Here is a 23,466-nt window from a genome sequence, read left to right as displayed (position 1 = left end):
CTCTTCTAACAGAGAAGCTGTTCAATAGCAATTGGGCTATTAGTGGTGCTTTTTGTTATCTAAAGTTCCTAGCTCGTTAATGAGGTTGTATTTGCTTATCTTTCTTACTGAAGACACACTAATCAGTCCCAGGGAAGAGGAAAAAAAATCCAACTCTCATGATTTTGATAACATACTTTGGAATATTTAGCATTAAACACTAACAAAAAAAAATTGCATTGTAAAGGTTTATGCGGCCCTAGGCAGTCTGGAGATGGAAAGCTTAGCACAGTTTTTCAAAACAGTGGTTGTCTAGAAGGGTTCTGGCATCATGTTATTTACTGCACATCAAAATTAACACATTACAAGCAGTGGTTATTTTCAATTATGTAAAAGCAGACAAGTCTTTGGAGAGATTAAAATGGGATTTGTAGTGGCTTAGGAGAATTCTTAAAACTGACAATTTGACACGGCATGATTTCAGATTATGTGAAATCAGGCATGAGGATATTTATATTTCTGTTTGCAAAGATTCTGTTCAAAGTCATCACGATGGAAATATTTACAATGAAGACATAATAATGTCTTTAATATGTAAATCATTCTAATTGCGTTTCTTACACTGTCAACCTCCCAGTGAAATATATTTCACAAGTGACACATGAAAAAATATGATTGCATTTGTGATAGTCTTATTTTTAACAGAAATACGACAGTCTTTATCTTTGAAGAAGTCCCCTTTATCAGCAGACCCCTTAACACAGTTTGCATGACGCCTGCATCTCTATTTCTGACTCAGATCCCTGCTTCTAACAGAGCCTCTCTCTGTTTTATTCTTCTTCCCCTCTCACAAAGAGGGTTTGCTGTGGGGACGTGCTCCCTGGAGTGTCATCCCCCAGCGCTGCAGGATGCAGAGGCTGTGTGGGGTGCGCTGATCTCCGTAGGAGCTGGATGCCATCCACACCTCTGAGGCTGGACCCTGTATCTTGTGAAAACAAGAATGATTTGTTGCCATTAAATTCTGCTTTAACCTTGATTAGAGCAGATTCAAACTGCTTTTTTTTTGTGCCCAAGTAACACGTGTTAGTCTGTCAGACACCTTTCACTTCCCTTCCCTGTCTGTACCCAAAATCCCTACCCTGAGGTTACATGCCTCCTGTGTGCTTTTTCCTCTCCAGCTGGGAACACTCTTCCTTCAGATGCAGAGCTGGACAGATGACAGTTCTGTCATCCCAACTAAAAAATCTGTCACTGTGAGCTGAAAAAAACAATGCAGTCAAGACAATAATAAAATTGGGTTGAATTAAATAGAGCATTTTTAATTGGGAATGCATCCACTCAAAACACTGTGTGTCATAATTAATCCTCCCTCCCATCTCCAGCTTCCCCACTGGGAAACTTCCCCACTATTTGCTGAATTCTGCTTGGGTTTAGCAGGGGCAGTGAAGGAAGGATCAGGGACCTGATCAGGATCAGGCAGACAGGAGAGGCAGGAGCCCTCCCAGAGGAGTGGGGACAGCCTGCCCTGAGCAGGGATGGGAGTCCCCCAGGCACTGAGCATTTGCAGCTTCAAACTTACTGAGGCAGCTTCAGCCAGGCTTGGAAATGAGCCCCCTCTCTGTGAAGAAGATGGAGGGGAAAAAGAAGGGATCCAGCTTTGCATTTCTGGCCTGTCTTCCCTAATCACTGTGAGTTTTTTTTCTGTTTAAGAATTGAAGTACTGATTTTCCATGTTTCAAAGGAGGGTTTCTTAAGTGGAAAACATAGTGGTTTTCTTTGGGGTCATCCTTACAGTGGCCAGTCCAGGTGTAGTCATCTCTGTGCTTTGCCTTATTAAGAATTTTTAAATATTCATCAAACAGTCATCTTCAAGCTGTCATGGCAGTCAATTCTCAAGGCTGGGACAGGAAATGATGGAATGCAAGTTAGGATAAGAAACTGGGAGTGAACGAGCAAATGAGCAGTCTCCACATTGCTCACTGACTATTGCGTAACCAGTGGAGAGACATTAATTAAACATGTTGCTCCAATTGTGTGATTTTTCTGGTTTATCAGTAGCTCAGGTGGAGGTTTTTAGGATGAGTTTCAGAATGTTACAGTTGTGCTATGATGATTTAATGATGATGTGCTGATGGATTAGGGGGCTGCAGGGCAGTGTCCCACCTGGAGGATGTGTTGACATCCAAAGAAAGGCCTGAGGTGCCAAGAGCTCTCCAGCTCCCTTCCTGTATTCTCAGCTCCCACCTTTGCTCAGCCTCAGCCCTGGAGCTCAAACATCTCCATCTTCCATCCCCTTTCAGAGGAACAGGCAGCAGCTGCATGTTTTGTGTTTTGCAGTGAGTCGAGGCCATTGAGGATGACAGGAGGCCCATGAATAAAACACAGACTTGTTTGTTTTGTGCCATTCTGAGCAAATGATGTATTAGTAATGAAGTATTTGCGGTTTGTTACTTTTGCTTACTAATAAATGAAATCTTCCTGTTGCCAGTTTTGTTTCTGGCTCGTGAAGTCACAGGGAAGTCTGAGGAGAAGGATGAAAACTGTGCTGGTTTGGGCTCTGTCTGCTTTATGGTGGTTCTCATTTAAAGACAGCCACTGCTTTGTGTCAGCTTGAAGCAGGGCCAGTTTTTGTGGTATTTCAGTCAGTGTTGCCCCTGCTCTGAATCTCCTGAGTAAAGACTTTGAAAAATGATTTGAAATAAGACGAAGTGCTTAGGAATGGGACCATATTGGGAGCTGCAGTCCTACTGATGACAAAATGGCCTCTCTACTCCAATAGGGGATGGTCACTGGGGCTGGGGCAAGAAAGGAGTAAGGTCTCAGGAATGGGAGCTTGAGAGGGAACTGAGAGGAGTGGTGGTACTGGTGACCAGTCCTGCTCGGAGTCAGGGCTCACAACTCATCTGGAAGTGGGTGGGGATTTGGGGAACTTGCAGGCCACAGGGGAGGCTGTGATGGCAGTCTTCCCCCAGGGCCTTTTTCCAGAAAAGGGGGTGGATGTGGTCCCATCAACATGACCCTTGTTCTCATTGAAGGTGAGGGGCTGCCTGTGGATGCAGTCCTGTAGGATGTTGCTACCGGCAGCTTTTAGAAAATGGATATGTAAATGTAAAGGTGTTCCTAAGCAAATGTGCAATTCTGTGTTCCAGAGCACAGCACTGCACTGCCGCTTTACCTAGAGAGATTTGTCTGTTGCACAGGTAGCTCTTGTAATGGCTCATTTTTCAATCATCCTTTATTTTTCTTTCATACGTGTAATTATAATGGCTTGCAATTAGAATAACCCTGTTTGTTTCTTCTAAATAGAAACAAGTCTTAAGAATGATGTTTACTGTTTAAAAACATCTAATTTTGAAATCATTTCATCATTCATCACTTACAGAAATTTTAATCAAATAACCCACTAACACTTCTATTCATGACTATCCTATAAAAGCAAATACTCTTTTGATTTGTGAATGTTCATTTTACTGAAATTGAATCTAGTGTGTTCTGCAGTCAGGAGAGCTTCCTATTTAAATTCTGCTGCATACATGCAGATAATGAATTAAAATGAGAGGAGGAATTACAACCTAGGTTAGAGTGTGGGTCACAACCTTTTCAAACAGAGGTCCTCCTGTCATGCAAGTGGAAATGGTAATTGGCTCACTGCAGCTGAAATTATCTATGCCAGATAACAGGAAGAATGGCACAGCAATTGTAAAATGGAAAGTGTGTCTAGATATCCAAAGGTAAATGTGTAGAGTCGAAGCAAATGACCAAAGCTAGTTATTTGTTGCAAGTAAATTAGATGAACTTGACTTGTTCCTTTCTATTTATGTGCATGTCCTCATTGAAAATTGGGCATTCTCTCTCTCTCCTTTTTTTTTTTTTAACATTGCTATGTGTTCATCCAGTACTTTACAGATATCCAAGCCCCAAAACATTCATTCTACCCAGTGTGTTTATGATGGGAAACCAGTTTTTTAAAACATTTGGTAATCTTCTCATGGATTGATTGCATCTTTGTAAGCTAGAAAATAAACTACTAATGAGTAGAATAGTGCAGGTGTGCACCTAGATCTAGATATTTGTGAGAAAGGCTCTCTCTATGTGTCTGCGGATTGTGGAGGGCACTGTTGGTGGTAGGACAAACCATAGGGCCATGTGGGTTGGAAGAGACCCCTGGAGGTCTGGAATCTGGCTCTGCCCCAAGGCCTGGGATGGTGGCACAGTTGGGCAGGAGCAGTGGTGAGGCACAAGTTGCCCATGGTAAATGGAGAATTTGAGTCACCAGAAATGTCCCTGCTGAGGTGTCCAGTGAATGATTGCTTAACCTTGCACAGACACCACAGAGATCATCCCCAGGAATAACTCAGTCCTGCTTTCCTCTGGTGGTGGGCTCTTCATATCTCCTTGCTCTTTTTTCCCGTTGAGCACTCTGCCTCTGCCACAGGGGAGGTGTGGTAGGAGCTCTTACAGCAGACCTGTGTCTCTCAAGGATTCTCCTCTATAGACAGCAGAAGAAATGAATTTAGCCCTGTGTATTCAACAGGGAGCCCGGCCCATCTTCCTAACCTAATCCAAACTCAAGAGGACTGTGCCCTCAGAGCAGATAATCCAATTCAAACTGTCCACATACTTGAAAAACAGATGCCAGATAAAATAATCTTGTGTATGTACACCGGTTATTCTACCCCACAGGGGCTACCAAGTTAATAGAGGTTCATTCTCTTTCATTTTAAATTCCTTTATTCACAATTCTTTCCTAGTACTCCCTTTTGGGAATAACAAGCAGTGGATATGGTTTTCTAATTGTGTGATTACTTGAGACTGCAGCTGCCTGATCTGGGAGCCAGTTTTCATTTACTTTACCTTCAGTAACTTTATTCAAAGAAACTAATGAAAAGAGACTCATCAATTATTGAAATGAATTCAGCTTTGTTCCCAAAGTTTGCATGGTGCTAAAGACATGAAAACAGAACTGTGTGAAATTTCACATGGTTAATGTAGTTGACTGGAGAATATTGAAAGTGTCTTGGGGAGTGTCCTTAAAGAGCTCCTGTGTAGTCAACACTTAAAATATTAAATGCACATACCTTCAGTTATAAAGTGTGTCTTCAGTGTGTTGCTCCTTACCTGAAATTGTGTTAGGATAAAACTTTTATTTATAAATGCAAAGAAATATTTCCAGTCTGTTATTATACTTGTTACTGGTATCAGTTACTGCTCTCCCTTAGATACTGATTCTTCTTTCTTTCCATCTCCTTTGCCTGAATTTAGTTCTGTCCACCAAAGAAGTACCAGAGATGCTGGGAAATCTCTCCTTGAGCTTTTCCATCATTTATTATTTCCCTCAGGAATCCAAAGAGCTAACAAAAATGGCAACATGCACTGTGCAACATGCTAGTAAAAAAATAGACTTTTTTCCTCATGTTGAAGCTTGGAAAAGGGAAGTATTTTTGTTTACTAGATTTTGTGGACAAGAAAAGAAAAACCCATCTTCAGATGGGTTTCAGATCTGGATGAACACTAGTTTAGAGGCTTTGAATTCATACCAGTGTTTGCACTGACTTTTTGGTTGTCTGAGTTGCTCATTTATGGAATTTAAATTTTAGGATTTAAACAGGAAAGTTTTGTTACTTGTTCAGTCCAAGAAGCAGATGTAACATCAAGTATCTGATCTGGCCACTTCAATCTAGAGCAACAGTCTTTCCTTGCTTAAGGTAATGTTCCCTGGCTTGTTGGTGCTAAATTAATCATGTTTTTTCCTGGCTGACTTTGAAGACATAGGTATTAATAAAACCTCAAAGAAGAAGGAAGTTTAGTATTTCGGATACCTTGTTTGCTGCAGATCACCTGCTTGGCTTTACTGCCTTGGAGCAAAGAGGGAGGCTGGGCAGAGGCAGGAGATTTGTCAATGACCTTTCCTACCACTCTTCCAAATCTGCTGCCCCATGGCAGGAGGGGCACTGGAGTGGGAAGGGCAGGGGCCAGGCAGTGCTGGGGGTGCTGAGAAGGCAGGACAGGCTGGGGCACATGCCTTGAACCCATGGCTGAGCCTTTACAAAATACATGAAAGGGTGAAGCCATGAAGTATGATTTCTTTATTGTTCATGTCCTGGCTCTACTGCTGTTGATTTTCAAGGTGCCTTTTACATTGTTTTCTAACATGGTGACAGCTGCAGAGAATCAAGGCATTACACTGAATATTTTAAACCAAACCACTAAATTCCAATTTCTGTACTGTTTACTTCAACATAGACTCTTTAAAAACCTGCCAGATATTGAAGTGATTAGGAGATCAAGGTCACCAAATACTCATTTTTAGGGTGAATATGCTGCATTTTAAAGAGATGCTTTAGTGCCCTCCCCCTCTCTTTCTCTGTGCTCAGCAGAGCGATCAGCTGAACGCAAAGAGCACAGCTTTGGAAGGGCACTTCAGGTTCCATCTGTCTCTGGGAACATCTGACTTGGAAGAGGTAGCAAAGAATGTGATGAGAACAGAAATTTCCTTTCCATCACAGAATGTGTCTCAGACCTCCCTGTCTCCAGCAAAAATCTTAACCTGCCAGCTGTGATTTGCTCTCCTCTCCATCAGCAAGCGTTGCAGAAAGCCCCTGTGATAAGGTGCCACCTGAAAAGCTGGCTCTGACAAGTGCTACAGGATGAAATGCCCCTGTCCAGTCACTTCTACTGATGCTGCTGCAGCATTTTCATTCTTCAAGTATAATTTCTAAGCCTTGACCTCATTAATATGCCATTGCCCCTGGAAGCTGAGACTTTGTTCAGGGATTTTTCTCTCCCTTGAGAATTTTGGTGATCTACCAGTATGTTCTTTCTTTTGCATTTTCGATATAAGGCTAAAATGCTCCTGGCTCCCTATGCTTATGTAATTCAGGGCAGAGCAATCTGTGGTTATTTGAACCTCTGGCAGTATATATTTACAGTGAGTTTGACCTCAAAGGAAATGATGAGTGTTAGGCTGGAATATTTGACATTTGAGTTGGGTTGTTTAGCTATGGATCATAACAAAAGCTGGTCAAAAAATGAAACATACACAAGTCTCAAAAACCTTTTAGTTCATCCTACAGAAATTTGAAGCTTTGATCAAAATTAGGAAAAAAAATTAGGCAGTGTATATAGATGTTTAAATGCATTTTTCCTTATTTTTGGCCCAGATTTGGAGAAACATTTGCATGTTGCTAAATTTAGTGAAGATTTTTTGCACTCATCATTACTTGACTTAGGAATTTTGGAATATTTACACTTTTATATGCCTTGAAAGTCCCAAACATTTTCACCAATAAGTTTGAATAGTCTAATTCTTGCTGGAAAATATTCAGAAAACGAGTTCAGAGTAGAGAAACTACAAAGTCTGTGAGTGATCCTATTCTTAGATATTGTGTTTCTACAGCAAAAAATAATCTTGCTTTATTGCTGAAACAAAATGTTACTGTCATAGAAGAATTAGTAAGAGTTACTGACAGGGTTGTAGGAAAAGCATGGCAACATTCACCCATCTTGAACCACAATAAACTTGTTTTTTCTCAAGATTTGTTATATTCTAAGTGATTTTATCTCCAACAGATACATTTTTTGATTTTGTGTCCCTCAGGGGAAAAATATTTAAATTTTTTCTAAAATGCACTTTAATGTGTGGACATACAGTCAAAACCTAGAGTCTACTTGGTTCAAAGAAGAGTAAAACTCACAGAAAAGAGGTGTGACAGACATTTTACCTGAATTTCCCCCTCCTCCCCTCCCTCCCTGCTCTTGGAAATGCTCTCTGCTGCTGGACAAGGCCACCCTCCACTCCCCTCTGGAGTATTGCCAGCATGGGCTTCTCCTTCTCCCTGTAAAGCCAGGTAACTTGCTTTTCATGGCAGAGATACCAGCTCAGATGTCTGTCAGTGGAGAGAATTTTAACAGTTATGAGAGTGTTCTTTCATCATCCAGTTTGGTCAGTCAGCTAAGATGAGGCAGCTCCGCACACAGAGATCTCACCATGCTTTGGAGGAAACATCCATGATTTTGAACAGTGCACAAAGCAAGTGTTACTTGCAACGTGTTATCTGACCAGCACACGTGGCTCTGAGCACTGGAGTGTTTGAAGAATACATGGAAATGTGTGGTGGTTGCTGGAAGTTTTTAGGCAGTGCCGGTCCCCAGCAGCTCGTGGTGTGAGGAGCAGGGAAGGGCTCTGGGAGGAGGCAGGGACACACACTGGGCTCTGCTGATGTTCAGGTCTCACATGGCAGTGCCAGGCTGTGATGAGAAGCTGGCAGAGGTCTGCAAGCACTGCAGCAGCATTAGCACGGTGCAGTCAAAAATCAGAGATGTGAAACCAATTACATTTGGTGAGGCTGATCCAACACCCTGACCCTCGAGACAACCACATCCAGCCAAAGCTGCTAAAGGCTTTACTGTGTGTGCTCAATGCAGGGCATGTTCCCTTTTCTCCAGAATCAAGATCTGAAAATACCAAGGTGCCAAAAATTCATAGGCTGTAACTGATTTCTCCCTTTTAAGACTCTAAAAAATTTGCATCTCTCTTTGGACATTCTTAATGGAGTGCATCTATCATTGCTACGTGTCTGCAAACCCTGAGCATGATGGATATCAGTTCCTGGACTCTGCTGTCCTACAGCTAACATATACATAAAAATATAACTCTTGTATTAGAGGAATGGTGGTTTTATTTCTGACTATGTACCTACAGTCACAAGCATTGCCCGCTTTGCAGAGCAATAAATTTAATACATTAGCTAGTGAATTATTTTTTTAATGATTTATTTGTAGACGATTTCAATTTAAAATGAGATTTTCAGGTAACAAGGTAGGCAAACATCTTTAACAATGCCACAATATAAATTGCTGTAGCTGACAGATTCCTATAAAAATTATAACAGGCAGATGCGCAATGCAAAAAATTATTCATGTGACAGCAATCAGAAAGACAAATTACTTAGAGACGATGTACATGCTCCTCTATAATTGCTTATAAATTATTATGGTTCATGTTAAAAAGCATCTAGACTCCCTAGACAACTAGATTTATTTAAAATAAGAGTAATGGGAAATTGCCAGGAAATGTTGAGGAAGAAGATGCAGTACATGCTTTGGGTGATTGCTAACATAAAAGTACAGTAACTTATTGTCAGCCAACTCAATCTATATTTTCCTTAATAGTTTTATAGCCTTCATTTTCAATTCACTCTCTGCTCAGGTTGCAGTAGCCTGGGTAGGTAACTGGGATGGGCCCAGTGGGGTTGCACTGTGGTTCACTGCTGCTGTGTTTCCCAGCTCATAGAGGACACAATGGGACACTGTTCTGCACCCTTGCAGGAGAGAGCACTCCTGAGCACTTCCATGTGCCATGGAATAGGACTGAATTTAGTCAGTTGTGGTAGAAGGTATGCTAAGGGGATAGGGAAGATTGACAGATAGGTGGGCAAACCACTTTTCCTTAGGAACCTGGGATAAAAATGGGACAGTGTTTTCCATATTTTCTTAGTGTTCCAAACTAAAAAAAAAGTAAAAAAATTTTTTGGAAGTGTGTAAAGTACATCCACAACAGACAGGATTTAATTTGAATGAGTTTTCAGTCAGGCACTTACCAGGTTAATTATACGGTAGCAGAGAAATAGTGTATATATACATTTATTATATAAGTGCCTCTCTAATGCTAATATTTTTCACACCAACCTGATTATATTACATATTGAGAGCCAGCCCAACAAAAATGAAAGCAAACTTTGTTCTGGATAATGGAGTGCTGAACTCCACCTAAGCAGCTCCAGTCATTTGTGATGACAGCTTGGAGAATACTCCAAATGAATCTAACAATGCTCACGCTCCAGTGACTGACAGCACGGCGAGAGGAAAAATTCCAGTTTCCATGTAAGTGCAGGGAGCCTGACCTAGATTTTAGCCTCTAAAGCTTCAGAAGAGGAAACATTCTTACCTGTGTATTTAACAAGAAAAAAAGAGCAAGGGGGAAAAGTCATCTCCTGTTTGATTAGTCTTTCTTCAATAATTAAGATTTAGCTTATTCTGTGAGACTTCTCCCCTCTGCAGATGTCATCAACACTATAATGACTGGTTGCTCTGTTCCCTGTGGGCTCTTCTCTCTGTAATTACACCCTCCTGGCCTGCTGCAGGGAGAGCTGTCACAGGGGAGCAGCTGGGGCAGACAGGGCCATGGGCAGCAGCCTGCCTGCACCTTCCCCTTCCACCCCTATCCCTGGTGGGGTCAGCTTCCTGTGGGCTGTTTAAATTCTTTCTTTCAGGTACTGTTAATAGGGAAAAAAGTCTCTAGTGTGAATTTCCTCTCCTTTCTTTTGTTCCTTTGGATGCAGGTGCTACGCTGGGCTCAGGTCACTGTGTTTGGTGCCTCCACTGGAGCGCTGGCAATGGCCAACAGAGCACTGGCCCCACCATTGTGTTGTCCCCTGGGGGCAGCTGGGGAGGGTTTTTAGCACTCTGGTGACCTGGTAAATTACTGTTCAAATGCCTTTCATCTATTCCACTGTGCTTCCTATACTCCTGCAGCTCAAATTCTGAAATTAGAGTAGTAGAGAAGTGCACATGAGAAGGGAAAAGAAATTTTTAAATGAAAGTGGAGAATGAGGCAGATTGAATGACACAGATTGAATGGAGGGTTACTTAGTGTTCATTTGAGCTGTGCTTTAACAAGTTTTTTGGTGTGGATGTGGGAGAAATTTCATTGGAAGCAGGGTATCTTCAGCTTCCAAATTTGGATTTCCATATTGGGTCTGCTCCTAACTACAGAACTCCTACTAATTGTGACTCTGCTCTGTGAAATAAATGAAAACCTGGCACTGTTGTCTTTGATCCACAACCTTTCCATGTGTGTCTCATTGTTAGTTATTCTTTGGTGTGGTTTAACTTTGTTGAACCAGCACAGATTTGAAAGCATTAGATGATGTGACAGGATTTGATTGACACAAGAGTGACAGAATTAATTAGATTGGCTGAATTAATTAGATCAGCTGGATTCGTTTGGATCTAAATTCCAGTTCTGGACACCTGTATTCATTTCAACTTATGGCCCTACTTAGACTTCTGTGACTTTGCTAAATCACAAGAGAGAGGTCTTTGAGAATATCTATGTGTCCTGGAGAACAAGGGATGAGCCATCTGGAGATCTCAGCATTGCCTTGCGCATCCCTTGCTGAGAGAAGGCAGCTGTGAGCTCTGCACTGTTCTTCAGTTGTAAATCACAGCAGCCTAAAGAGCAGGACTCAAAAAAAGCACAGAGGATTTCAGAGGAAGCTCTATGGGGAGTACAATGATACCCACTCATGTAAAAGTCCTGTCACCTATATAAAATAATTCATGGTGTCAGAACCAGGGGTTTAATATAAAAGTGGGTTAGATGGGGTTTTATGACTGGGTGAACCAGGCTCTTTCTCCAGCTCTACTGCAGGTTGCCCATGTCTGTGGAGCAGCAGCACAAAGAGAGGTCAGTGCGATGTTTCTTGGGGTCCTGGCAAGAGCATGTTCAAGTTACAATGTGCAGCTTTGGTCATGGTGAAGGATGCTATAAACCTGGAGGAGATGCACTGAGAACAAATGCTTCAGTACAGGATTTTCAAATCATGATTATCCAAACTTGTCCTATTGTGTGTGGTACTGTTAGAGGAAGGACACAGAGGAAGCAGGGAGGAAAAGGAACATCAGTAAATTGCTGCTGGCCTTTCAGTTGATGTCATTAACAGCAGCCATTAAAAGCAATGAATTTTAATTTAAATCAGTAGGATGTTGTCAGCAAAATGAGAATGAAAATCAAAATTAAAGTTAACTGGAACAGTGTGTGCATAAGTTCAGGTGAAGGGTTGATTTGGGGGCTTTTTTGATGAAGAAAGAACTCAGCTGGCACAAACAGCTGCTGCTTTTGCACCTGCCTGTGGGGTGAGGGGCAGGAACAGGAAACACCCTGGGGGTAAAGGTGCTCCATAATATCCCTTCACCTGTCGAAACTGTCATGAGTTATGTTTTGAGTAATGGGCTTTCCTTCCCTCCTGAGCTTATGTTAGTTTTTTTTTTTTACAAGTTTGTTTTGCAGCAAGATGTTACACGGAAGTTTATATACCAGAAAAGTATTAAAGTGATCAGTGTCAACAAGTTTAACATGTGGCTCATGTGATCACAGTACACTTGAAGCTGATTTACTGTGATGGGAAAATTAAAACCTTCCGTTTGTCACAGTTACTTTTGAATTATTAAAGAGAAACATGAAAACTTGGTAGACATAATTTAGAGGCTGTAAAAGTTACTAAAAGTGGGATCAGACCTGATATTCCACGTACAGAAATTTTTGCTGATTACCTTTGTTTAGGAAGTAAGATAAAAAATCACTTGATGACAGAATGCAATTGACAATGTGTATGAAATGAAGAGTGTATGAGGATATCCAACATTTATGGTTTGAGAATTGATACTGTAAATGCAGAAGAGGCAACTTGAGAGTTACATGGCTGAATTTGAAGTGCTGCAGTAAGGGTAAAAATGCTCCATTTACTTGTTGCTTAATATGATCAATAAATTCTAAACCCTACATATTTAATGAATTCTATTAATTTTAGGTATTGTGTTTGCCTTTGGATGATCTGCCTTTGAAATATTTTTCTTTGGTTTTATTCTTGGCTGATTTTGACACTGATAGTTTTTCTAGCAATGAAAAAGATTGAATTAAAAGGTCTCTGAATGTGATATGTTTATATGTGTGCATATGCTAGGGCTGTATTGTACCAAGATAATAGCAATGGGAGAAAAAACTGTAGGGAGACTGATCTTTTATTAAACTGTCTGATGTATGTTAATTTTTAAGTGAAGTATTAAGAAAACTGTTTCAAAAGGTTTTGCTGAAGATAACATCAAAAGTGGTCCTTTTTTATTTGAACAACTCCTGAATTAAGTTTGATTGCGTAGGCAGCATGTTGTAATTGTATCCTGTTGTGTATAATACAGACGTCTATAGTTTGAGTAGACTGTAGGTAAAAACCCCAACTAAGTGGAACTGCCTTGAAAGAAAAATAATAAATGTCACATCTGTTATTTGGGGATTTTTTTGCATAACATAACTAACAGAGGTGGATGGAAAAGTTTTAAGGGATAAGATTGGCATCAGATGCCAATGTACATTTTGTTTCCACAAGGAATTGGAGAATTCAAAACTGGTTTACAGAAGCAAGTAGTTAAGCTGCAAAACATTTGGTTTATTTAATAAAGAATTAGTGTTTGGGGGATGAAAGTAATGATATTCTAAAGAAGTGGAATTGAGCAAGCTCAGTGTGCTCTATTTACTGTCTGCACATTCAAAGTTACATGTAATTAAAAAAGGTATATGAACCCCCTTAGTTGCCAATAACTGCTTCAGGTTTTTCATATTACCCTGAAACAATTCAGCACACGCCAAAAGCCATTTCTTTTAATGTACTGTATTGCATTTCCCAAGCTGTCTTTCACTATATTGGAAAATGTAGTGAAAAAATCTGTGTCTAATATTTCTTTATTATTGTTTTGCTTTCAGTTGATGGTTGCATTGACTGGTCAGTGGATCTCAAGACATACATGGCTTTGGCAGGTGAACCAGTCCGAGTGAAATGTGCCCTTTTCTACAGCTATATCAGAACTAATTATAGCATGGCCCAAAGCACAGGTCTTAGGCTTATGTGGTACAAAAACAAAGGAGATTTAGAAGAACCCATTATATTTTCCGAAGTTAGAATGAGCAAGGATGAAGATTCCATATGGTTTCACTCGGTTGAGCTGCAAGACAGTGGTTTCTACACATGTGTGCTGAGGTGAGTATTGTGTTAAAGTCTAAATAAGAATGTGGGGATTATTGTTTAATAATGTATGGAGTATTAGATCTTGGTTAAAAAATTAATTTTAGCCATTAGAATTTAGATATACATCCAGTTAATGCATATTAATTTTTTATTCTCATAACCATATATGTCACATAATGCTTTGTCTCAAAATTAGTTTCCCAAGTAATTATAGTTACTTAGTCAAGTAGCTATAATTAATGTGCTTTCACTTAATTACTTCTTTTTTTTAAAAACAACATTTGCAAATTCTCAATTTTCTGTAAACCTTCAGAACGTGATACTTCTTAAATCATGAAGTATTTTGTTTAAGTACTGTTCTGTTTCAAATCCTCTGAGTTATTACAGAGTTACAGTTTGAATTATTCTGATGGGATCAGGCCATGGGGAGTTACAGTTCTGTCTGGTTTTGAAGAAATGTTTATTTTAATATACAATTATGATTTATCACAAATTTAAGCAGACCTCATTTGGTAAGACACCAAAATGCCTTTCTCAGAAGTGTCTTGGAACTGTTGGATGAGGCTTAAATTAAACATGTGCTAGAGCTCGTGATTTCCATCGTGTAGATGTTGATGTCATCACTATGCCTAAAATGAGAAGATACAAAAAAGGAGGACTTTTAAAGAATGAATGAATAAATATTCCTTAAATTAGCCAGTTTTGAATGAAAAGGAGTCTATAGATACTTTGTATGATTTGGTTTTAAACTATTCAGTTTCAGATAATAAGTTTGCTTCATCCTTGTCTGCTGTTCCATACTGAAATTAGACATGTTTCATGAATTAAATAACAAGTATTGCAGCAAATAACAGCACTGTTCAGAACCCAGAATTTACTCTCTGTCCATCTCTGCTGAGTCGTGCTGCCTCAGCTGCCTCAGACAATTGTGATCCTGAGGAATGCTGCTTAAATCAAAGACTGTGCTCTGGATTGTGGTGGTTGTACTGGGCACCAATGTCCACTTTAAATATTGGATGTATCTGCCTAACGCAGCAGTTGGATTGAGTTGCAGCTTTTGGAGTTGGAGTTTTATCAGCTCCTCTGTCAGAGGTGGGGTGTGATGTGAAGGCCCTGATTTCAAAATGTTACGGGAAGATGGTGATTTATATATTTCAAGGGAGCCGTACTTTTTTCATAAGAAGTCATTGTTGTGATAATCAAGTTACTAGTTTAATACCCTGAAACATTCTCATGCAAATCCTTTGTGAAAAATAAAGAATTGATCTTGGATCAAATTCTGGGGCATACTTTTTTTCTGGGAAATTTCAAAACTCTGCTCATTTACATGACAAAGTAATTTTGGTAACAAATGGGCAAGTTCTTGAATAATTCATGGCTTCTTCTAATTTTCAGCTAAAAACTATATGACATGCTTATTGGAAGGCATTACACAGCAACAAGATCTTCCTTGTCAGTTATGCAGTTTCCTTGCTTTGACTAGAACTTTTTTACATAATTACAGATATTTTTGCCTTTTTCAGATTTATGTCAGAGTGCAGAATAATATGTGTAGTGGTTACAGATAAAAGACTCTATTTCTTCCTTTACTGAATTATTTTTTTCTTCCAAAAGTGTGGTAATGTATCCTTGCTGTTATTGTTTATGAAACCATAGGAGGCTTAAAACAGCAGAGGATGTAGCAATAGCAATTGATTTTAATTTCATTAAAATTGAGCTAGATGTAATGTTCTGAAATGTGATCACATTTCTGTGGGAGACTATCCACACCATTAACTGTGTAATTTCAGCTTTATTAATCCATTTTTTTTGAGGGGGATAAGCAGATGTTTGTGTTTTAGTCATTAACCAGATTCACCTACTTTATGAGAGTTAAGAGGTCACAAATGAAAGCAGTAATTTTAGAATATGATTTTATTTTCTAGAAGTATTAACAATCTCTGTTACAAATGCCATCTTTTGTAGACTGAATTAGCAGAGACTGGTAGATAGAACTTGATGCAGTGGAAATGAAGACGTGACTGTCTCCATCAGTGTGCAACACTGGCTTTAGGGTTACATGCATAGCTGAACTTTTTGGTTTGGTAGCTAAAGGAAAAAACTGAGGAGGAAAATGCTTTTGATTCAAGATAAATTTAAAACTTTTTCTCAACAGAGAATTTTTCATTCAGGTTCTTTAAGAGAAAATCAGAAGCGATTCAATTCTAAACTGATGTCTTTCTAGCCACTCACCAGGGACATGTGAAGCTCTGGTACATCTCCCTGTGCTGTCCAAAGCATAAAATCCCACATTTGCATGTCCCAGTGGCCAGTTCCACCACTTCAAGTCACCACTTCCAACCTTGGAAGTGTTCTGTTATTTGTGCTTGTTTTTGCAAAAGGGTTCATGCGGGTGAGATGCTTAGATGTGGTGCTAGGGCCAAGTGGGATGAGGGTCCTGGTCCCAGAAGTTCATGGGTTGAAATGATGGACTCAGTCTTGATCTGGGAAGGCAATAGTGAGAGCTTTAATTTACTCTCCCCCAAATTGTTACTTTTTCCCCAATCAACACAAGATGACAGATAAGAAAACTGTATGGGGAAAATGTCAACTGAACTTTTCACTGAATTTCTTATTCGTTGAAATGTTTCTTCTTGACTCTTAAAAAAAAATAGCAAAACTGTTTTTCAGGAAGCTGCATTTTCTGGTTTTTCACATGTGCTCATAGGATCAAGGCATGACTATCAGTGAAACAGTGTGAAGGACTTTTTCAGAACCTGCTTGAAAGGGCGGGTATGAGAAGGTGAAGGATAGGCTGCTATGACAGTGATTTGAAGATGGGTAAAAATTAAATGTGTCAGTGAATTCTTTCTTATACAGAACTGTCATTTCAATAATCATAATGACTGTTTTGTAAAAAACCTGTAATACTGCATAAAATTAAGGAGTATTAGATCAGCCTTTATAAATGAGGTTGCTTCTCTGGATTGAAGAGATTTGATATCGTAATTTAAATGTTGCCTCTCCTTTTATTAACCAATTAAACATTATTCCATAGACAGGTGTGGGGGTCTGTGTGTAATAGGAGGAACTTATTGTTGCATTAAAACCTACTTCTCCCTTCTCACAATGCATTTTGGCATTGAACTCATACTCAGATGCAAACTGAAGTGTGATATTTTTCTGCAGTGTTAAGCATATGAAAAGGTCCAGATTCTGCAAGGACTTTTAAGAGTGCAGAGTCCAGCTGTGTCTAGTTAAGCCATATGAATTGCATGGGTCGTCTTTGTTCTTGGATGCCTTTTCTGTGTCAAATCAGGGATATTGCTGCTACATCCAAAAGGCATCCTAAGAAATGAATAGCTGCGTATTTCATTGCAGTTCCCAGGTAAATGCTGTGATGTTTGTATCGTGACTTTACTGCCCAGTGTGGAAATGCTGTGTTCTGGAGGTCTCCTTCCAGTACATATCCCGGATATGCCATTAATCTTCCAGCACCCCCCAATGCTACTTTCAGATAAAGCTGTTGGCAATTCTGTTATGAAGGTTTGATGTTCAGGGATTCTCACATCAGCACTCTGGATTGCAGATTCTTTACTGAAGAATTCAGAGATGAGCTTCAAAATGATGAAGCATCAACCCAAAACATGGAAATTATGCTCAACCTAAATGCATAGGGTGGCCATAAAGCTCTGAGTATGTAGGACAGTCTTTTGCCAGATCATTATCTGCTTTTGCTCTCTGAATAAATACATCTGTTTTTCTGTGTTAAAAGCCCATTTTTTAAAGACAGAACAAGAAATGGGCCAACTTAGATCATCTTCACCTGGTGAAAGAAAAAAAGATGAGCTGAGGAGGAAATCTCAGCAAAATTTAGCCTAAATTTGCCCTCATCTAGGGACTGCTCATGGAAACCTTCTTCTAACTAGGCTCAGCTCCAAACCAAACTGTAGTCAGGATTTAAAGAATAATACCAGTAATGGTAGAAAACATAAGTACATATTTGCTGTTAATTAACTGTTGGTGAAATAAACTTGATTCCCATAATAAGAATCAGAAGGGTAGAAAATCTGAGCCTCAAGATGGTGCAGGGGAGCAGGAGGTGAAAATTTGTGGTCATCAAACTGATTAATGAAGCTAAGCCTTGATTTTTGTACAGGATGCAGAATAACAAGGGAGTGAGGGTCTTGAATGCCTATGGGGGAATAAGCTTGCAGATCTCTAATACCAGCATTTGATGCCAGAGAACTGCTGACAAATCAAGTTAGAAAATCTGTGTGTCCTTTTTCCCTTGCTGTATCCCTGCGTGCACAGTTCTTAATGGAGAACAGCATTGCTATGGACATGCACAGAGGAATTGAGCTTTTGCTGAGCCATTGGTGAGCTATTGAGATACCACTTTCTGAGCAGTAAAAAAATAGAGCAATAGTAGATTTTAAGCCTTCTGGCTTCCAAATGTCTGTGGCGTGCATGACCAGCAAATCAAAATCAGATTTGGACAGCCTGGAGGGGCTGGCAGTAAAATCTGCAGCTCAGCCTGTGTGCTCTCACTTCAGAGAATGTTAGGCAGGGCTTAGGGGCTTGTTGTAAGTGCCTGTCTGGAGTGCAGAATGCACCCATCAGCCCAGGAAAAGCTGCACACCTTCTCTTAGTGCTGAAAGTCTGGCTTCTGAGCAGCATGAAAGAAGTGTGTTTTCAGATCCAAAGAGAAATGTTGAACTAAGTCATAAGGTGGACATGTGTAAGGTTGCTTTCTCTGCAGCCATCTCTTGTGGTTCTTGCAATATGTGTTTTAATGCAGTTCTTCATTTTGTTGATGGCAATACAGAATGTTTGGCTTTGCTCAGCATTTAACTGCTTGTGACAAAGGTGATTTTGTATCTCAAACCCGGTTGGATGCAGTGTTGGAATTCCAGTTTAGCCATAGAATATGGTCTTCCATAGCTGTTATTGGCAAGTGCTTTTTTCCCCTTTAAATCTGAAAAGATTTCAAGATACTTTGTTGTGGGCTAGTGTCTTTAATTATTGGATATCCAAGAGGAGCACATCTAAGTAGCTGATGGATTATATATCTCATAGTTATCTCTCAGCTTTGGACGTTGGTGTTTGATCAGCTTTCCTGTACAGTCCCAGGTGTGTCTGTAGAAGCAGCAACACCTCACATTTGGAGCAAGTGGATTCAGCATGGCACAGGCTTTCCAGCCTATGGCACTAACATTAAATGTCACACCTTAAAAGTGGGTGACATTTCCCACAATAAAATTGACTGATTCTGTATAAACAAAATCCCTGTGAGATATTCAATACTTGAATTCAGTGCTACAGTAGATACATTATAAAGTCAGTATGATTCATGATAAAATAAATTTTTTTGAGGTTCTATCACTGAGATATAATGTTTTGGCATTATCAAAATGCAGGGGAAAGTGGAATCAGAATGCTTCTACATTTATTTCTAAAATTGTGTAAAAAGTGATGGTGCTCCTACAAATCATTTTGATGACATTGTCTTTATTGAGAAAAATCCGTTCTATCTATTCTTTGTGGAAAAACAAAGATTTGTTTCTCTTCCCTGGTGATATGTGTGTTTCTGCTCACTCACCCTCCTCCTCTAAAGCTTTAAAAGAGAAATTATTCATCCTCTGTTGCTCTGAAAAACAGTGTTTGCTGTCGATGAGAAGCTGCAAGAACAGTCAGGGCTTCAAGCAGGAATATCCATGTTGCTTTGTGGTTGGAGGGCATCCAGTGGCTTCCCTGTTGCAGTGGCATGGACAAGAATGAGAACATTGTAAATCCTTCAGTTTTCCTAGTAGTGAAGTCCCAGGTTTAGATTCTTTTAAAATGACTGACCTGACTTTGTAGCCTCTACAGGTTGTCATAACAAAGCTCCCTGTGCTACAATGCCTTAGTAATGTTTCAGCTCACTGGTTGCTGCTGAAGTGCCTTCCCTGGTGGGGTTCAAACCTTGCCTAGAGCAGAGAAAGGATGCAGGGTGGAGGACTGCTTCCTCATGCAGTCAGACTTTGCCTGCAGGACAGCTGCTGCTGAGATGTTTCAGCTCTCCCCAGCCATTTCTTCTCCAACATGTTGGGGAGTTTTTATTTCCTTTCTGTTCTCCAAATAACAGTGACAATGTGCTCACCCAGGTATCATTCCTGTTGGAATCCCCATGAAGCCAGCTGTAAGTACAAGACATCAGTAGGAAATGTTGTCTGTGTCCTCTGAGTGGACAGACAAATGGAGGGTTTCCCGAGGAAATCCATCATGCCCAAAGTACAAGATGACAGAACCATAGGGAACTAAACTGGTATTTGGTAAGTGATACTGGAGGAAAATTTCTTCTTTTCTGGCCACCACTTTAAGGGAAGGCACAACCAGGAGGACTCAGCTGTCGGACTCCAACAGTACACATTGTAAGGACATTCATTTCATGATTCTTTCATTCCTTGTATACCCTGTGAGACAATAACTGATCCACTGCTTTTCCTGCTCAATTGCCCGTGTATAAACAGAGCAGGACCTGCCTTTCAACATTGCATCTGCAAAATAGAACTTATGTGCAGAATGAAGGCTGTGCTCCTCAGGTTTTATTCCTCCAGGCAATAAAATCATTGAGGTTTAGCAATGCAGACAAGTCTGATTGGTGTCTTGAATGCAACTTTTGTTTTGTGTGCTAGGTGCCTATTAAAAAAAAAAAGCATAGAGGAGTAGATATGCTAATCCACACAGTTTGTGTTTTGGAAGAAATAAAGGAGAAAGCATTCAGTCGTCTCAGAAACAGGGTATGGCAATTGCAAAATTATTGGAAAGGAATTTCTTAATATTGTCCTGGGAGCAGTTGTTCCTGTGCCTCAGATTTATCTCTTTTGTAATGGGGCTTTTCAGTAAGACAATGTGATTTAACATTAATATCCAAGTTCTAATAGAAAAGTATTAGGAAATAAATGAAAAGGGCTTAGTCATTTGTAGTAGCAAACTTTAAAGCAATTTGCTGCCTTGTAATTCTTAAGGACAAAGAAGGAATTTTCCCCCAGAGCAAACCCAGCCAATTACAGGATTTCTTTTTGCTGGAACAGGGTGTCTAAAGCTGACAGAGACCACCTAGTTCATGAACTGAGGTGTGATATGCTGCAATAACTTGGTGTTCTTTTGGTTTCTGCATTTCTTCTGTGTTCTGTATTGTATTTTCATATATTCAATTCTAACATTTAATGACTACAATCAATGACAAGTTTAAAAAAACCTCAAACCCAAGGAACACTTTTTGGCCTGTGTGATTCAGCTTCAGTGTTGGGAGATTTTCTCTTTGTGTCTGGATAGTCCTTGTTGGAATGACTGACTGGTGATTTGCTTTTCATTTGCATCTGTCACAATGCAGAGGTGACCAGGGCATGTGTGTGTGAAGGCACCCAGAAAAGAAATAGCTCCTCCTGTCCCTCACTGTGTATGAATCAGGTGGTTGTCATTTATTCCTCTTCTTTCTTAAGATACACTTAAGAACCATAATACTTAGAGACTACCCATGAATTTTCAAATCATAGCCACAAATTTTCAAATCATGGCCTTGCTGTTACTGGCTGTATTGCTGACTGTAGTAGGCACACCCTGACATTTTTATGTCACATTTCCCTCTTAAGATGATGTCCAAATTAAATTTAAACTTGGAGCTAAGCTTTGGTGAGAGAGACCCAGCTGTGAGATGCTCTACCCAACTGCCATATCTAAACATCTTTTATTTTTTGTCCCAGGATCTAGAAGTTCAGAAGTTTTCTAAAGATGGCTAAACTCATAGTGAGAAGTACAGGTCTTGCTTTTAAGTGCCTCTGGTGAGGCACTTAAACAACTAGATTGTTGACAGGTGACTTGAGGAGACATTCCTGCATATCTATTTTTCAAGCTGTCATTAATGTGAGCCTTTTAAAATTACCTTTCAGTGACTTTGCTCAGAAGTTCTTTTCTTTTGAATAGAGAGGGTATAGCCTTTCTTCACTGTAAAAAATGACCTCTGAGACATGCAGTATGTTTTAGTCAAGGTCAAATTGTCTTGTTTCTAGAGATTGGATCTTAGGAGAAAAGAAGTGCATAAAGAATAAAAATTCTTGGTGAGTGGTGGGTTAGTTCCACACAGATACTTTTTCTGCTTGAAGGGAATGGGGCCTTGAATGGTACCTCTGTCTGGATTCACCACCTCTTCCTCTGTTGGAGGAGGTAGAGATTATATAAGAGCACTGAATTTGTAACACTGTGCTGGTTTAGCACTTAATTTGAGCTCATACTTTCTATGGTGTTATTTTCTTTTACCAGGGGATCTTGAAAACGTGTCAGATGCTAAAGGAGTGGTAACATGGAATTAGGATTTCTCCCTTTCAGGCATAGGAGTTGGTATTAGATAACAGCAACAAGAAAGCAAAAACAGGACAGGAGTGTTTGGAGCGGCACCAAGGCTAGGTACTACACACAAGCCACAGAATCACTGCACCTCTTGGCCTTTGGTTCAGGGAGCAACTACAGCACTGTCAGCCCGTTGCCCTCTCACTTGACAAATTAATAAGCATTAAAAGTAAAAAAAAAATAAATTCAGAGGTCTGTGATTTGTAACCTCTGGCTGTCACACCATGGGTGGGAAATTGATCTTTTCCAGACAATGACCCAAATATATAGGAGTGAGTGGGAGTCACTGAGAAATAAGTTAACACTTGAGTGAAACTTACTTGGAAGAGTAAGTAATCATCTGTTGTTTTTTAAGATGTGATCTGAAAAAGAACAATGATGATAAACAACTTACTTTTCTTTACGCAGATCATCAAACCATGACCTTGGTAACCATTGTGTGAACTGTAAAATTTGGACAGGAATAAATTTATTAAACTCCCATGAAGTGAGAAGAAAACAGTCAAATGCTCGATTAAGTCTAAGAGCTATAAACCAGCACATTTATAGAGTAGCCAGTAGTGGATCTGGTTGTGCATTCATGCTTCAGACGGACTAAGATGGTTGGTGGTGTAGTTACTGCTTGTTGGAGGTTAGGATTTTTCTTTTTTTTTCCTTGTTTTGGGAATGAAAAAAATGGGAATTTTGTCCCATTTGTTACCTAAGAGACGATAAGAACTGGTACTTAAGAGACAAAAGAAGTGGTCAAGGTGGAGGAAAGGGTTCTACTGGTTACTCTCCTACCTGGGGCGTTTTCTCTTTGGAAGGGCAGAGATGCAATGAGATTTTGGCTGGGGTGAGTGGCTGGCCTTTGCCTGATCTCGCTCTCAGATCAGAGGGGAATGGTCAAGTTGCTGCTACCGCGGGGAGAATTCTCTGCTGTGTGGAATCCAGCCCTGTATCGCTTCTCCTGCTGCGGGTGAGCCTTTGCTTGTAAGGGCAGCCACTGAGCTGGGAACTTATTAAAACCTGATCACACTGGAAAGGACCCTTGCCATCCACTCAGGTGCTTCAGGGGAAAATCCTGGACCCCCGACCTCCTTCCCGGAGGCCACGTCTCCCAGCTGCGTGTGGCACCTGCTGCCCAGCCCCGGTGTTTTCTACACTGCCTCCTTGGGCTTTTTTGCTACACTTTAAACTCAGCAACCCTTGCCCAGAAGGACACCCTGTAGCTACAGCTGAGGAGTTTCTGCTACAGTTTGTTTGCCACCCTGTGGTGTGCCCCAGCTCCGCTCTGAGGTTCCAGCTGCAGCCATATCCCCCTCTGGCCCGCCCGCCC

At 40.2% G+C, this 23,466-nt stretch overlaps 1 protein-coding gene across 1 annotated transcript in view; it reads left to right on the top strand.

The window, feature by feature from the left end:
- Positions 1-23,466, top strand: part of IL1RAPL2 (interleukin 1 receptor accessory protein like 2) — a 320,679-nt gene that overhangs the window by 144,967 nt on the left and 152,246 nt on the right. The window contains 1 exon segment of the mRNA XM_005419803.2: positions 13,517-13,790. Coding sequence (XP_005419860.2) covers positions 13,517-13,790 — 274 coding nt within the window.

Source organism: Geospiza fortis, unplaced genomic scaffold (assembly GCF_000277835.1).
Source record: "Geospiza fortis unplaced genomic scaffold, GeoFor_1.0 scaffold157, whole genome shotgun sequence".
NCBI lineage: Eukaryota > Metazoa > Chordata > Aves > Passeriformes > Thraupidae > Geospiza > Geospiza fortis.
This window is presented reverse-complemented; position numbering and strand designations above follow the sequence as displayed.